This window comes from Lutra lutra, chromosome 15 (assembly GCF_902655055.1).
Source record: "Lutra lutra chromosome 15, mLutLut1.2, whole genome shotgun sequence".
Lineage (NCBI taxonomy): Eukaryota > Metazoa > Chordata > Mammalia > Carnivora > Mustelidae > Lutra > Lutra lutra.
In genome coordinates this window covers 53,882,165-53,899,554 of record NC_062292.1, presented here as the reverse complement: position 1 = coordinate 53,899,554, position 17,390 = coordinate 53,882,165, and the positions used below count along the sequence as shown (strand labels likewise).

General features: G+C 41.2%; 1 protein-coding gene across 2 annotated transcripts in view; it reads right to left on the bottom strand.

The window, feature by feature from the left end:
• The window catches only part of KCTD3 (potassium channel tetramerization domain containing 3), a 52,385-nt gene that overhangs the window by 12,632 nt on the left and 22,363 nt on the right, over nt 1-17,390 (bottom strand). For both annotated transcript variants that reach the window (XM_047704763.1, XM_047704762.1), the window contains exons 10-13: nt 11,304-11,419; nt 3,667-3,754; nt 3,236-3,352; nt 1,263-1,433 (exon numbers count right to left, since the gene is read on the bottom strand). In XM_047704763.1, the coding sequence (XP_047560719.1) occupies nt 1,263-1,433; nt 3,236-3,352; nt 3,667-3,754; nt 11,304-11,419 (492 nt within the window). The remainder of the gene's footprint in view (nt 1-1,262; nt 1,434-3,235; nt 3,353-3,666; nt 3,755-11,303; nt 11,420-17,390) is intronic.

Sequence of the window (17,390 nt, the reverse complement as noted above, 5' to 3'; positions counted from 1 at the left end):
AAAGCTAAAAGGACTCAGTGACAGATTACACATTTGTGGGGATGTGAGAAAGGGAAGAACCAAGAGCGGTTCCTAGGTCTTCGGCTTGAGGAAATGAGCACTGGTGATACTGTGTACTGAGATGGCTTCTGAGGGAAACAGCGAAAGTACTGTTTATCCAGGTTAATTCTGACATGTCTATCCAACCAGAGACAGACCCTAGATATATAAGTTTGGAACTCTGTGAATGGTCACAGGTGAAGAAAAAGTCTGGGGGTCACTGACACACAGACGGTGACACTCAAGTCACCAAGAACACTACAGACAAGGAAGAATGGAGAATCGAGGAAGAGCTCTGAGGCAAACCAACACTTAGTGACTGGGCAAAAGAGATGGAACCAACAAGAGTGTGACAAAGACTCTTCAGAGAGGCAGGTGAGCTGCTTTAAGAAAACCCAAAGAGGAGAGAAATGGATTGTTTGGGGGGGGGGGCATAATTATACTCAAAACCACTTGACTTTATACTCAAGCAATTAAATATCAATAAAAGCACACCCATCCATGCACCCATCCACCCACCCACCCATCCATCCATCCGTGGACAAGGTATTTCAGCCCCATGAGTGTTTACTTAGACTGCAGATTAGTCAAAGATGCATCATCTTTTAGTATGACGTAGTCTTCAAACAAACAATAAACTTGATAGATGAAAATGATGCTTATAAAAAGTTTAAGTTAGGCAGGAACTGATCTACAAAAGATTTAATGTAAAAGCAAACTCTACTGATATACCTGACTCAAAAGAAAATTAAAGCCTTTTAGAAATTTCATATACAGTGAACCTCATCAATGGAATTTTACTGTGTGATCATCATACTGTGTCACACTCATTAAGCTTAAAAATCTGTATCATCTAAGTATCTAATTAGTATCTACATTTAAAAAAAAAACCTAATGACTAAGGAACAACAAACGCAAAAAAATGTAATTTTCCTCAAATAATCTGCCAAGAGAACAAAATATTAGAATAGAGAGTAAGTAAAAGATATGCTCAACTCTTTACTAGATTTATGTATACTACAATCAGGCAAAATTAAAAATAAATTTTCTTTAACAAACAACCATAACATTTCTTCAGTTATTAAACTTTCCTACCATTTCTTTTAATATGTTTTTCTCACATAAACCAGTGTTTTTTCTCTTCTTTCCATTCGTGGAGTCTAGAAAATTACACACAGGCAAACAAGGTTTTAAGGGGACAGAGCTCCTCACCAGGACTTTACCTGATACCAGATGCTTCTCGGACAGCATGATTTTTGTAACAGGACTTCGGTGAACGGTGAAAGTCTGAAAAAGCTGCGGGCCCGAGCCCACCGTCTCCGGGTGCTGCACGATCACACGCACCGCTCCAGAGCTCGTACCATAGGCAATCTCAATCCAGTTCCCAGAGACACCTGCACGAGGGCACAAGTTGAAAGGGGACACATCAGATGACGACACAAAGCTGCCCTGGGAGAAAAGCGACAGAGCTGGATTCGGTGCCTTCACAAGCCCCAAATCCAGGCCGGCACAGACACCGTACTAAAATCGTTATTTCCTTCGCAAGTCCTTTCCCAGGCCTCCCTCCCGGATGGACTCGTGCAGCCCTCCCCGTGCTGCCTGTTAGGGTCTATCGCCGTCACTCTAACACCCGCTCCTCTGTTTCCAAGTCTGTCTCCACTCATCACTGACAGGGACTCAGTCACAACCATCGCTTTATTTGTATCAACTTACGGAGTGCCTGAGACATGGCAGGTCTTCTACAAATGTTTAAAGAATTAGTAAATCTGACACACTAAGTATTTCCTAACAGTATTTCTAAAGCAATATTCCATTACCACTTCTAGCCTGGAATAACCATGTGTTTTACTTTTACTTTTGTTATATTACTGATTCTTTCTTGAATACGCACGTATATACTATTTAACAGACTCAAAACACTTAGCTCTGAAGCAAATACACCCATGACGTTGCTTACATCATCCTCACCTTCGGTGTGTCTTCTAACTACGCACAGCTCACTGTCAAGCTCACCTGTGTCTGTTTTTTTTTTTTAAAGACAAGTGTCCAGACTCCATTACATATTTAAGGATAGAATGGAGCTCAGTGACCACTATACTTAAGAGGTTCACAGATAGAGAATCTTTTAGCTTTAATAGTTATTCTGCCGGATTCACCTGAAAACACCTGAATCAGAAGAGAAGGAACACACTGTAGCAAACGCTTCTAACCTAAAAAGTCACCCCGTTCTCCCCCTGCCACTGCCAAGGTTTTTCCTCCCTTTTAAACTTGATTGAAAAGAAAAGCACATCTCATTCTATAGCAGAGGACAGCAAACTTTCTGTAAAAAGCTAGATGGCAAATATTTCGAACTTTTCGCGCCGTACTCTCTGTCACAACCACTCAACTCTGTCAACTGCTGCACACAAGCAGCCAACACATAAGACTGTGTTTATGGACCCATTTTAACACAAGACAGCTGAAATCCTACTGTAATATTAATCAAAATCAGCTGCATACATTAAAATATTTCCACTGAAGATCACTTCTTCAATGAATTCAATAAAGTGACGATTTTATATGAGTGCCACATTCAAATATATTAATACTGCTAGACACGTTAATATTTACTACGATTCATTACAGATAAATTTTAAATTTCCCACTTACGTTTTCTTTTGATCTAGAATGTAAAAATATAAAAAACACAAAAATTTTTAATAAAATTTCATTGCAATGGTCTTGGAAAGACTGAAAGCTACAGATACTAAACCTCCAAATGAAATGTTTTTTTTTTTTTCCATAACAAATTAAAATCTTTCCAAGGAAATAAGGCAATTTCCAACAGAAATTAACAGTCTGAAAGCTTTCTCACTTTTAGTTAAAAAAACAAAAAGCTCCCAATTTCAAAACAAAATCAGCTACAGTAAGTAGGAAGGTAAATGTACAGATTACTTTTTAGTAACTTTAGTTAATACTGCAATGTTTTACTTCAATATAACTCGGAAGAGGACAAGTCCTCATTTCCCACCTCAACTTATGCTTGCTTACGGGTCATGTTTGGCTTCAATACATGACCAAATATGAACTTCAGACGGAGAGACGATATCCTCCAAACTGCAGTTCTCAAAAAGAAACTATTATTAGATTTAGCATAATAAACCAATAATACACATACATCCTCAAAAAAAGGTCAAGAATTTTGCCGGGTACTAACTTGTTTTGGGTGTGAGGTAAACGCTCAGCGCCGTAATGGCATCATTTGAAGGATCATGGTAAAGCTCGGTTACAAGAAGATCATTATCCTTCATTCTCAAAGGGAACTTCTGCATATCTAAAACATAAACATTTTAAGTATTAAAATAGTGCATCTATTTAAAAAAATTTTTTTTAAGATTTTATTTATTTGACAGACAGAGATCACAAGTAGGCAGAGAGAGAGGGAGAAGCAGGCTCCCTCCCCGCTGAGCAGAGAGCCCGATGTGGGGCTCGATCCCAGGACCCTGGGATCATGACCTGAGCCAAAGGCAGAGGCTTTAACCCACTGAGCCACCCAGGCGCCCCTTTCTATTTAAAATTTTTTTAAATAGTATTTTATTTTTAAAAAATCATATTAAATAGGACCAGGCTACATGGCCACAAACTTACCTATGTAGTATATTGATCCATTGTTGCATCCCAGTAGCAGGAATGAGCCAGCAGTGTCGTAACTCGTTATAGGAACAACATCTTGAACCTGACGTAGGAAGATTATTATTAGATGTTAGGTATTAATTATCATTTACATTTCCTGCTCAATTTGCTGAAAGTTTTGACTCTTAACTAAAACAAAACAAAAAAAACCTCACTAGGGCTGTCTGACTAACTGAGTAAAGCAAGGAACTCAATCATGAGTTTGAGTATCTTGAGTCTGAGCCCTACACAGGGCTTGGAGATTATTTAATTAAAAAAACAAACAAACAAACAAACAAAAACAAACTGGAGCTCCTGGGTGGCTCAGTGGGATGAGCCTCTGCCTTCAGCTCAGGTCATGATCCCAGGGTCCTGGGATCAAGCCCCGAACTGGGCTCTCTGCTCAGCGGGGAGCCTGCTTACCCGCCTCTCTCTGCCTGCCTCTCTACTTATGATCTGTCAAATAAATAAATAAAATCTTTTTTAAAAATTTAAAAAATAAAATATTAAAAAAAAAAAAAACAATATCTAAACAGTGCTTAGAAAGTTACTTTTACACACAAACACCTCCACAGGGAACTCTGAAGAACTACCAGTACAGATCCCTGGATAACTCACCACTGCGTCTTTGACAAGATGCTATTCTCTACCTTCCTTCCACCGAAGACCCTACCTCTGTTTCCTAGGAAATGGCAAGACAAAAATTCCCCTTAAACTTTCATTTTCTTAAAGTGCTAGAATAAAAACAACACCTACCCAAGCAAATCGGTCTAGTTAAAAATTAGTAACTGCCTGTATCTGTGCTACAAGAAAAGCAAAGGGCACAGTTCTACTACAAACCAAACAACCGATGTGTTTTAGAGCAGGGGCAATTAAGAAAGATGAAAGTGAATCTTCCCCACTTGGGACTGGGCAGGAGATGCCTGGGCAACTGCAGAGCCGACGTTTAAGTGAACTACTTCCCATGTATTGGGTTCTGGCCCAGAGAAGGAGAAAGCCGACTGGATGAGGGATGTGAGATTTCACACATGCTCCGTAAGAGCTCGTCAGCTTGAGAGCGAGAAAAAAACCTGAGAGCAAGAGAGGGAAGAAAAGAGAATCACAGTGTGATGGGCGCTGCAACAGAGTGTGCGACAGCATCAGAGAAGGGAGCATTCTCTGCTCTGTCCCATGCAGGGAGAAGGGCAAAGATCAAGGACGAGTTCAGGAAGGAAGTGAAACTTGAAAATCGAAGAAGTCGAGCGTGAGTTAGGTAGGGAAGGGCATGCCTGACAAACCGAGTGTACCAGCACACCATCTGGGTCCCTTCTAAATAAAAGGAACACATTTAACCAAAAGCTAAAACTTGGAAGTAATGATTCCGAGAAAGCTGGAGACACATGACCCTCGCTTCTATGTGACCCTTCTGGGGTCACACACAGAAATAGCACCGGTTCAGTTACCACCCCCTGTGCTGATCCCAGGTCAGGGTCTCCTCAGAGCCAACAAGTTCGTCGAGAGCGACACAGAGCTTTTCACTCATATGAGTAAAGACATCTGGAGAATGGAGGGAAGACGACTTTAACACGGATGACCAGTTTCCTCATGCCAAGTTCATTTCTTGGGTTCTAGCACTCCAGAAAGAGCTTCAACCACTACCCCAGAATCTTCAGTGGGAAGATGGGGACAGATAAGGGCATGAGATCCCTGCTCCTTTAGGTCCCCTTTGAACGCAAGAGGCAGCACCTCCAAGATCCCAGGGCACAGCTCAGACAAACATTTCTACCGTCTGTTCTCCAGAACCATGGGCTCCAGGGTTAGAGCCTTCCCACTTCTCTTTCTGCAACCTTTGACCCAAATCCTGCTCTGCCTTCAGGCCTCCCCCCCAGTACAAGAGAACGGAGAAAGCAGGGGACGAGTGAGGTTACAGGAGTTGGGAATGAGTTCTTCTCCCCCAGCATAAGCGAGTCGGTCACTCTGTGGCCTCCTCTTCTTTACCCGAACAACTTCGCATGGAGAACCTGAGGAACTATACTAATGCAGGTATGTGGCTGAGTCAGGACGGTCACAAAGCTACGATGGAAGTGGATTTTCCCTCTAAGGCAGCACACAGTGATGATCTCTCTTATGTGCAAAATTAAATGATATATAATTTGAAAACAATCAGTCCAAAAAAAAAAATCAATCTATGTTCCCAAGCAAGACAAGGCCCCTAGTCTTTCAACCACAGTCTCTACCTAGGTCATCATTTTTAACAGCATGTTTTAACCCTCATCCATGACTTAACTAATCACTTTAGATTTACCAGATTTACTATCGATTTCTTTGCTGATGTTTATTTCATCCCAGTCCTTCCCCTTCAAGGTATAAAAAAAATCCCTCTTATCAAAGGGCATTTATTTTATTTATTTATTTTTGATGGAGGCAGGGGGAGGGAGGGAGGGAGGAGAGAGAACAGGAGCAGGGGGAGGGACAGAGAGGAGAAAGACAGGGGGTGGGGCAGACTCCCCAGTGAGCAGGGGAGCCTGCCAGGAGGGGGTGGGGCCTGGGTCTCAGATTCTGAGATCATGATCTGAGCCAAAATCAAGACTCGGACATTTAACCAACTGAGCCACCTATGTGCTCCAAAGAGCATTTCTTTAGTGGCTTTTTCATTCAAGATTATAAGTTTAAGCAAAAAAAAAAAGAACAAAAAACTAAAACATCTCTTTAAAAAATCAATTTTCTTTTCTCTTTCTCAAATCAGGTAAGATGATTTTATAAAATTTTCATTAAGATCTTAATGAGGGATGAGTCAGTGAAGCATCTGCTTTCGACTCAGGTCATGATCTCAGGGTCCTGCGATCAAGCACCGTGTCAGGCTCCCTGCTCAGCCTAAGTCTGCTTTTCTTTCTCTCTCTGTCCTCTCCCGACTCCTGCTCTCTCCCTCCCTCCTTCTTGTGCTAATAAATAAATAAATTCTTTAAAAATAAAATAAAATAAAATAACATCCTACTGAAGCTGTCCTAGGGAGCCTGGGAGGCTCAGTCAGCTAAGCTCCTGATTTTGGCTGGGGTCCTGATCTCAGGGTTCCATGATGGGAGCCCAGCATGGGGCTCCACACTGGGTGTGAAGCCTGCTTAAGAGTCTCTCCCTCTCCCTCCCCCGCCCCTCCCACCTTACGGAAGCTGTCCTAATAAAAACCGCTACACCAACAATTTCACAACAGCCTGCAGAACTGACACACATACACACTCTCTCTTAGTCATCTGATTTACAGACTTCAAATCCATCTTGATGTATGTACAACAGCTGTCCTGTGTACTCTATGTGTTACTCATGGGCAGAACCTTTGCGGAAGGCCAGACAGAACCTACTCAACCAGAGTCACACAACCAGAGTCACAGCCGTCCCAGGAGTCAGCCTCAGGACAGGAGTGTCGGGTGAGATCTGCGTTTCAGTCGCTGAGACTTCATTACACACTGTCTCTGCTCTGCACTACAACAAAATTCATCCACTGGCCTATAAGGCTTGTTTGCTGCATGAATGCTCAACTTTCCCAAGGTCTTCCTAAAATGCAGTAACAAACCTACTCTGTCAGATACGTTCTGAACTCATGTGGATACCAAACAAGGAGCAGCAGGTTACACCGGAAACTAAAAGCTTAAGAATAAAGGATGCTGGTACAGTTCTCAGGATCCCAAAGATATGAAAACTTTTACATGTAGTTTTGAAAATACTGGTTAAAAAAAAAAACAAAAAAGATAATAAGGAAGCATGTTCTTTACCTGAGTGGTTTTACAGGTGGTATAGCCTCCCTCACCCGCTAAAAGCTTTGACTTGACAGAATTAGTCAAATAAAGCTTCCTGAAAGCAAATCTTCCATTAATTATAAAAATTAACATTCCTCTTTACAGAAAAATCAGCAGCTGAAGAATCCACCCACCTTTCTTCGACATACGCTCTGGATCCACTGAAACCAGCCCTTCCCTACTCTCCTCGGCCCATCACTGTGTGTGACAACTATTATGCTTCCTGCTGTGCCTATAGGGAAGGCGCAGTCCAGCTAATATTTTTTTTTTTTCCTACAAACGGGACTTCTTTCCCTCATCTAACATAAAACCTAATTTTCTCTCACCATCAGCCCCAGATCTCAGGAATGCTGCTCTACAAGCTCAACTCATCGTGACACTCAACCACCATTTATTTCTACCTGGACTGTAACACCCAGATCAACCCATCACCCATCACCCCTGCTAGGATCTGGGCATCTGGGCCACAGGTGCGTTTCTTCTTACTCTCTACTACTCTCCTGGCACCTTACTGGACATACTGACCGCCCTTTCAGCTTGCTGAGTCCCAGATCTGACACTGTTACCTTCAAGTCAGTTCTACATTAGGATCACTGAGAACTGTCCCAACTCCAAAATCTTAAATTAAGTCTTTGACCACAACTTCCTATCTTCCCAACAATTCTCCTTCCCTTCAGGTCGTCAATGTGCATTAATATCCGTCAGCCCCCTGACGTCGCTGCGTCCTGCTCTGCCTAACCGCACCTCCTCACTTCCTGATCTCCCAATTTCAGCTACTTTGCATCTTCAGGTTTTCTCATCCCTTGGTGTGTCACATCCACCTTATTACAGCTCCGATCCCGGATCCGGCCAATACCACTCTCGAGTGCTCTGCTCTTGGCACCGAGCACTAACGGAGAAACTCACACGGCTCTATCCCCCAGAACCCCTACAAACGTATGGTTTCTCATCTCTGCAACCCCTGATACCTACTGCCACTTCTTTCTCTTCCTCGGAATTTACATTCTTCAGCACTCCTTTTTTACTCTGTCAGAGAAAGACGTAGCTCTGGTCTCTGCCAGGCAAACCCCTCCTCACAGTTTTAAATCTCACACGCTCCTGACTTCCATGGGACTAGAAATCCTCTCCACTCTTTCACTCTGCGTGTGCTTTCTCCGACAACTCCCCTCTCTGACTACAAGCATGCTCGAGCTTCTCGCATCCTAGAGAAAAGATGAAATAACGCAATGAACATCTTTACCACAATTTAGCCTCAATCTTAAGCTATCACTTTGTTTCCCTGCTTTCCTTCACCAAACCTCTTGAAAGGTGAACTCTGAATTTGCTATCTCCAATCTCTGATCTTAATTCTTCAGTTCCCACAATGTGGCTTTCTCCAACCCAAAAGCTAATTATATTTGCAAATCATATCCTAGACTAATGTCATTTCTCAATCGTATCACATATGTCCCTTTGTGGTTTCCTATCTTGTCCCTGAAATGTTAATGTTTCCCAGAGTTCTAACTCTGTCTTCCTACGTACAACCACTTAACAGAAAACCCTCTCCATTCTTATTTTTCAGCTATCACGGAAGTGTTGTGGCTTCCAAGTACTTCTTCCTAGCCCTTTCTTGGCTCCTAAGTGGCAAAGGGGTTCTCTCCAAATGTGTACTGAATACCTGCACTTGGATACCCTTAGGAATATCAAAGTAAACATATGTCACCAATCTAATTATTCCTCACACTGTCCCCCACTATATCTGCTTCTCTTCCTACGTTCCATTTATCACTATCTATCTGTCAAAACTAGGACTCCAAAACTAGAAATACAGCTCTTCTCTCTCCTTCTTTAATTTCCATACCCAAACCAGGTATCAATCCTATAATTTTAGGAAGGTTATGAAATGTTTTTCAAAGAGTCTCATCTTTGCCATCTCTACCACCGCTGTCTTTAGTCAAATCTCTCCACCTCATTGCGCCATTACCCCCTTCATCTCCGGCCCAGCTTTCATACTGGTTACCCCTGTGGCTTCCTAAAACATGGATCTTATCATGTTACTCTTTGCTTAAAGTACTTTAACTTTTCCTCTCCTTCAGAATTAGGTAATAACTAATAACCCTTTTATACTCCTTGTTCCTCTCAAGTACTTGAGGTCATTTAGCTTGCTATCTTCTCTGAAAAGGCTTTGTATGTTCACAAGGTCTGTGTTTCACTCGGGAAAAAAGTCTGCCTGGACTACTATTCCCAAAGCACGGAACTTAAAACACTTCAGAGAAATGAAGAAATGTCAAAACACAGTTTAAAATACTCACTCATTTTCTGAAGTAATTTAAAATTCTTGAAAACATAATCAAATCTGTATCTAGAAGTAAATTACCACTACAAATAAATATTCTGTGTAATCAAAAACAGAAACAAAAAATGGGCAGAGGATCTAAGCAGACATTTCTCCAAAGACCTACAGATGGCCAACAGGTGCATGAAAACATGCTCAACATCATTCATCATCAGGGAAATGCAAATCAAAACCACAATGAGTTACCACCTCACATCTGTCAGAATAGCTATATCGAAAAGACAAGAAATAACAAGTGTTGGCAAGGATGCGGAGAAAAGAGGCCCCTCGTGGACTGTTGGAGAAGGTAAATTGGTATAGCCACTAAGGAAAACAGAAAGGAGGTTTCTAGAAAGATTAAAAATAGAATGACTATGTGATCCAGCAATTCCCCTTCTGGGTATGTATCTGAAGTAAATGAAAACACTAACTCAGAAAGATATCTGCACCCCCATGTTCACTGCAGCATTGTTTAAAACAGTGAAGATAAGGAAACAACCTAAGTGTCCATCAATGGATGAAGAGATAAAGAACATGTACTATATATATACAATGGAATATTATTCAACCACACACACACACAAAAAAGAAATCATGTCATTTACAATAATATGAATGGACCTTGAGGGCATTATACCTAATGAAATAAGTCAGACAACTTCCTATGATCTACTTATGTGGAATCTAAAAACAAACAAGTAAACAAAACAAAATAAAAACCAATCAATAGACAAGACAGCCCGGTAGTTGCCAGCGGCACAGGGTGGAGGGTGGGCCAAATGGGTGTAGGGAGTCAAATGATACATGTTGCCAAAAAAAAAAAAAAGGTCAGTGCCTGGCTGGCACAGTACATAGAGCATGGGACTCTTCTTTTTTTGTTGTTTTTTTTTTAAAGTTTTTTTTTTTTTTAATTTATTTGACAGATCACAAGCAGGCAGAGAGGCAGGCAGAGAGAGACAGGAGGAGGAGGCAGGCTCCCTGCTGAGCAGAGAGCCCGATGCGGCACTCGATCCCAGGACCCTGAGGTCATGACCTGAGCCGAAGGCAGAGGCTTTAACCACTGAGCCACCCAGGCACCCCGAGCATGGGACTCTTGATCTCAAGGTTGTGAGCTCAAGCCCCACAATGGGTGTGGAGCCTACTTGGGGGAAAAAAAAAAAAGATACAAACTTCCAATTATAAAATAAGTCATGGGGACGTAACGTACAGCATGACAACCATAGTTAATACTGTATTGTATATCTGAAAGTTGCTAAGAGAATAAATCTTAAAAATTCTCATCATAAGAAGGAAAAAACCATATAACTGAATGTGGTGGAAAATGTTAACTAGACTTATTGTGATCATTTTGCAATATACACAAATTACCAAATCATTATGCTGTACATTTGAAACTAACATGTTAATTACACCTCAATAGAAAATAAGTAAATAAGACACTATGAATTCCACAAAAATAAAGCAAATACATAATCAGCATGACTTTCAGAAACACTTTCATTTCTGTAAATGCTTTAGTTAAAACTAACCTGCCAGTGCTGAGTGACAGCATTCCACACTCCCACTTTCCCTGTATGACTCGTAGCCACCAGCTGGTTCCCGATAAAGAAGAGAGCATCTACAGGAACGCCAAGGCTGAACACTCCTTAAATGACAACAAAAAATAAAGAGGTTAAATAGTCCCTATCTTTAGAATTATTCAAAACCCAGATTAGAAACATTGTGAAGGTGACAATTTAAACTTGTTTTCATTTCCATAAGTGACATGCTAGACACTTTGGAGACCAAAACCAAGAAACTCAGTAAGCTCTTAGCAGTTTGCTCAACAACTGACACAGATAAAATCTGCCCTGAGGAATCTCACACTGATAAAACACCTATTATCTGAAGCTGTGGTTCCCACACTTGGGTGACCATCAAAATAACCGGGTGGATTTATAGTGAGTAAAATAAAAAAAAAAATCCTCAGATTCATCCAAGGCCTGCTAAATCAGAAAACCCACTACATTTTTATAAAATCTGTAAGAGATTTAGCTACAGCTTGCTAATGAAGTGGGAACCACTGATCTAAAGACACAGACTTAGCACCCTCAACCATCTAGAACGTTTCTAGAAATCCAGACACGGGGACACACACACACACATACACACACAGAAAGGGAAAAAAAAAAATCTTACTAAAAAAAAAAACAAAAACATTCAGGACTTTACTCAGAATTTTAAACTCCTTGGTTCCCAGCATTGCAGATTTCAATTTAATCCATTTTAGTGGGCCATGGAATTAAGCAACATGAGAAGACAAGGTATTAGTATGGACTTATGGTTTAAAAGAGAAAAAAAATGCAAACAACCCATTACAACATAAATCCAACAACAGCTGAAGGATGCACAAAGTTAAGCAACATCATGAGGAGTAAATGGGGTAAGAAAAGTGGGTTTTAGGATATTTCATAGAAAAGAAGCCACCTGAGTTGAATTTTTTTAAAAGGAGAATGGTTCATCAAATGGGGGTCGGGAATGGGCAAGCCCAGGGAATCAAAGAAAGGGGAGAGGGGATGTAGGTGAAGGAGGCAGTAAGGAGCAAATATCCCCATTAATAGCAAAGGAATATTTAAAGGAGAGAATTCTAGGATCACCCTGGTATGGCATTATGTCCCTTTACAGTTGTTTCTGGACAGTACATAATAGGAACACAAGCGGCATAAGGCTTTGAAGACTCATGGGAAGAAACAAACCAATTAATTTCAACTGCGCATGTATTAAAAGCATAAGCCAGAAAAGATAACTGATTTCTTTTGATTCTTACACCAGTGCGGGGTATTTCTCTTTCTGTTCAGAACTCTACCACATACAAGACAAAACCAGCAGCAATAAAAAAACACCTTGAAAATTCTTAAGCAGGCGTGCCTGGCTGGCTCAGTCAGCGGAGTGTGACTCTTGCTATGAGGGTTTTGAGTTCAAGCTCTGTATCGGGTGTAGAGATTTCTTAAAAATAAACCTCCCCCCCCAAAAAAAAAATTCTTTTTTTTTTTTTTTTTAAAGATCTTATTTATTTGACAGAGAGAGATCAGAAGTAGGCAGAGCAGCAGGCAGAGAGGGAGGGGGAAGCAGGCTCCCCGCTGAGCAGAGAGCCCTACGTGGGGCTCGATCCCAGGTCCCTGAGATCATGACCTGAGCCGAAGGCAGAGGCTTAACCCACTGAGCCACCCAGGTGCCCCCCCCAAAAAAAAAATTCTTAAAAAAAAAAAGAAAGAAAAAGAAAAATTCCTTTTTTTTTTTTTTTTAAGATTTTGTTTATTTGACGAGAGAGAGAGATCACAAGTAGGCAGAGACACAGGCAGAGAGAGAGAGAAGCAGGCTACCTGCCGAGCAGAAAGCCTGATACGGGGCTCGATCCCTGGACCCTGAGACCATGACCTGAGCCGAAGGCAGAGGCTTTAACCCACTGAGCCACCCAGGTGCCCCAAGAAAAGAAAATTCTTAAACAATCTTGAAAAACCCAGGCTTGTAGCAGGAGGAAAAACTGATAAATACCAGGGAAAGGGGTGGGGGGGAGGTAAGTACGCTATGAATGTTTTCTATATATTTTTAAAAATTTATGTAAAATATGCATTTATACACATGAATTATACCATCTCAGACCAACTGATAAACCAAACCAAACCAAAACAAAACAAAACCCCAGCAAAATAACACACAACACACACACAAAACTAATAAACTCTTTAAGCAGATTAGCTGAGAAATAAGCTTGCCACTTCAAAGAGAAAATCATCATTTCACATCCAATTTTAGGAAGTCTTTTAATTTTGATGCCAAACAATCGTTCAGAACATGTGAAGCCAACTATATACTCCGGACTACGGCCCACGTGAAAGGTAGAAATAAAAAACAAGAAAACCAACTACTAACGTCTAACATGACTCTAGAGAAGGATGAGGTTCTGGGAAATCAAGGAAGACATTCTGAATGATCTCAAGAAATTTAACGTGTCACTCCTACTTAGGCTCAACAATCTGGGCCACTATCCACAGGGAAGACACAGTACAAGTAATGACAAGTTCCTGTCTTTGGGGACCCTTTCAGCAGAATATTGCTCATAGCAGCAATCCCGCAGCGCTGCCTTATACAGGTTATAATGAAAGCGGCCCAACCTCTGGAAGCGCTCTATCACGGACATGGCAGCCCTAGCAATTTTCTCTGGATGGTGTTGTCAAGTTCTGAAGAACATTTGTAATAATAAATGGTTTCTTTTACTGGACGTGAACAAATTACTATGCACCATCTCCTAACATAGTGGCCTACCACACTGGCCTTTGCAAACAAAGCAAGGCACAAAACCTCCTTCCCTTACGGGTCTGTTACAAGTGGCTACTTGAAAAAAAAGGGGGAAAACAAAAAAAGAAATCACCACTTAATTTCTCTCTGTATAATTACCAGTGTATCATAATTTGAATACGTAACATTAAAGCTTTTTTTTTTTTTCTAAAGTTGTCAGGGAGGACTTCCACGGCCAGTCATGATGCTGTAAAAACGGCATCAGATGATTCCTTATGGGGCGACAACAACAAAGTGGCCCGACTCCATGAGGCAGCTGTTTCAGACATTGGACAACAGGCAGCAGAAGGCTGAAAGCTGGGAAACAGCGGAGAGAAGCCCTGCGTTCACCCACACGGAGGCAAGACTCCAGTGCAGACTGATGCTCTCCCTGAATGGAAGAGGGTTTTGGTGGAGACCAGAGTGCGCAGCTGCTGAGGTGATTAGAACCTGTGGGCGAGGTGGAAGGGAGGGGGCAAGGGCACCAGGACGGGAGTGGGGATTGCACAGAGGTTGCACAGGGGACACCAAAAAATGTCTCCAGGCATTTCCACATGCTCCCTGGCGGTTTCCTATGCCTTCGCAGAGGCCGGACTGCACCTGGGCAGGGGAAGCATCCCCCAAAATAGGAGAAAGAGGCTGTCCCAGGACTGAGCGCTGAGTGGAGATAACAGAGGTTATTACACAGGTAGACGCCAGTAGTTCCAGCTCAGTAGGAATGGAGAACCCTTGCTGAACACCTCAGACATTCCTCAGTAAAGACTCCAAAAACCCAACACTTTAGGAGTAAGGACCACACCCCTGAAAAGGAGCCAAGCCCTGAAATAAATGAGCAGAGGGAGGCTACCTCCCCTTAAGGAAGCATAACAAGCCAAGCAGGATCAGGAAGATCCTCCAGTAATGTAACTGCCTGCCAGGACAAAACTCACATATTTTAAAGGAAGATTATATCCCATGTCCCCTATATAATGTATCATGCAAATGACCAGCATAAAATCAAAACTTCCTATACATGTAAAGCAGAAAAATGTGACCCAAAATAAAACTATGACATGATCCAGATATTGGAATTAAAGTAAAAAAAAAAAAAAAAAAAAAAAAACAAAACTGAAACAGCTTTAATGAACATGTTAGATTTAAGAAAAAGTAGACCATTATGAGTAAAAAGATAAGAAATCTCAGGAGAGAAACAAATTAAAATGGAATCGACAGTTAATTTTAGAGCTTAAAAGTCCTGTACCTTGAACAAAAAACTCACTAGTTGGGCTTAACTTCAGAGTGAATACTGAAGAAAACAGGCAAAATACATTAAAGACAGATAAAAAATTTTATCTAAAGAATGAGGAGTAAAGAAATAGAAAACAACAAAAAAATAGTGCTTCAGTGATCTCAAGGCCAGTATCAAGTGGTCTGATAGAGAACTGAGTCCTAAAAAGAAGAAAAGAAGAAGAGAAAGGGATAGGCCTTGGAGTGAAGGGGGAAGTGAGGGAGGGAGGAAGGGAGGGAGGAAGACAGGGAGATACATACACTGAGAACTCCCTTAGCTGTGCCAATCAAAACTGTCTCCAGACATTTCCACATGCTCCCTAGGGGATAATATTACCCCCTGGTTGCAAACCTCTAATCTGGAATATATAAAGAACTATTACAAATCAGTAACAGGATGACAAACTCATAAAAAGAGAACAATGATTTAAAGACACTTCCCAAAGGAAATAATACAAATGGTCAATAAGCACATGAAAAGAGGCTCGGTATCATTCATCAACAGGGAAATGTAATTAAAACCACCATTAAAATCACTGCATACTCATCCCATACACAGCTAGCAGAAATGTAAAATAGTACACCTGCTTTGGACACAAGTGTGTAAGTTTCTTCTAACACTAAACATACACTTTTCATATGATTCAGAAATTCCACTGCTAGGTATTTACCTTGAGAAAACCTATTCACAAAACAAAAAGAAAACACGTCCAGAGAAAGACTTAAGAATCTTGGATTCCTAACACCTCTGCATTGGAAATAAACCAAATGTCCACCAACACATAAATGGACGAACAAATTCTGGCACAATAATTCAAGGGACTATTACTCAGCAACAAAAAAAAAAAACGGACCACTGATTCACACAATAGGGATCAATTTCAGAAACACTGTGTTCAATGAAAGAAGCCACACACAAAAGAATACACGCCCTGTATTTCCACTCATGAAATTCCAGACAAGGCAAATCTAATCCATGGTGACAAAAAACCTCAACTATGTATACAATGGGGTTTATGCTGAACACCTGCTTTCCTTTTGGAAATCTGGACCCTTAGTATGTGCTAGGCAGAGGGAGCCTATGTGTGAGCCCCAGGAAAAAACGTGGGCACCAAGTGTCTAATGAGCTTCTCCGGTAGCCACTACACAGGTAGTGTTACAATTCATTTCTAGCGTCCACTAGACTTCACCCTCCATGTCTTTATGCTGATTTTGCTTGTATGTTTTTGTTGTAAGAAATCATAACTCAAAGTAGCTCTTGCTGAATGAATCCTGTGCAGACGTCTTCCGAGCAAATCACTGAACCTGGAAGTGGTCTTAGGGACCCCTCACACAAACATAATTCTTTAGTTCAAGAGGAGGGGTTCAGATGAGATATATGAACATGCAAGTCATCAGCACACAGAAGGCAAAGCCATTAGTCTATGTGATCAGTAACAATAAATACAAAAGAAAGATGAAGTCCAAGGACTGAACTCTGGGGCATGCCAACATTGTGAAATCAGTCATTTGAGGAAGAACTATTAAAAGAACTGAGAAGAAACAGAGAAGTAGGATAAAAATCAGGATTACAAGGTATCCTGGAAGCCAAAGGAGGAAAGACTTCAAAAAGAATCATTAACTGTATCAAATGTATCAGGTCACTGCTCTGAAGTTTTAATGAGAGGAGACTTAGCCGAGAACAGACCACAGGTAGTACTAACAAGAGCAGTTTTCTGAAGTGGTATGGGCAAAAGAACGATTAGATCAACTTCAAAAAAAAAAAAAAAAACAGAAGAAGCGGACAGAGAAACAAGACCAGGTCACTCTTATCTTCTGCTTCGGGAAAACAGAAAAATGGAGCAAGAACTGGAAGAGACTGGAGGGTAGTTTTGTTGTTATTCTTAACAGAGAATTACAGCATGGTGTGTGCTGGTGGAAATGATCCAAGAGTGAGAAGCTCTTACAATGAAGGAGAATGAAGACGCAGCTACTGGAACAACGTCTCTGCACAGGTGAGAGCAAACAGGACCTAGTCTACAGCTAAATGCAAA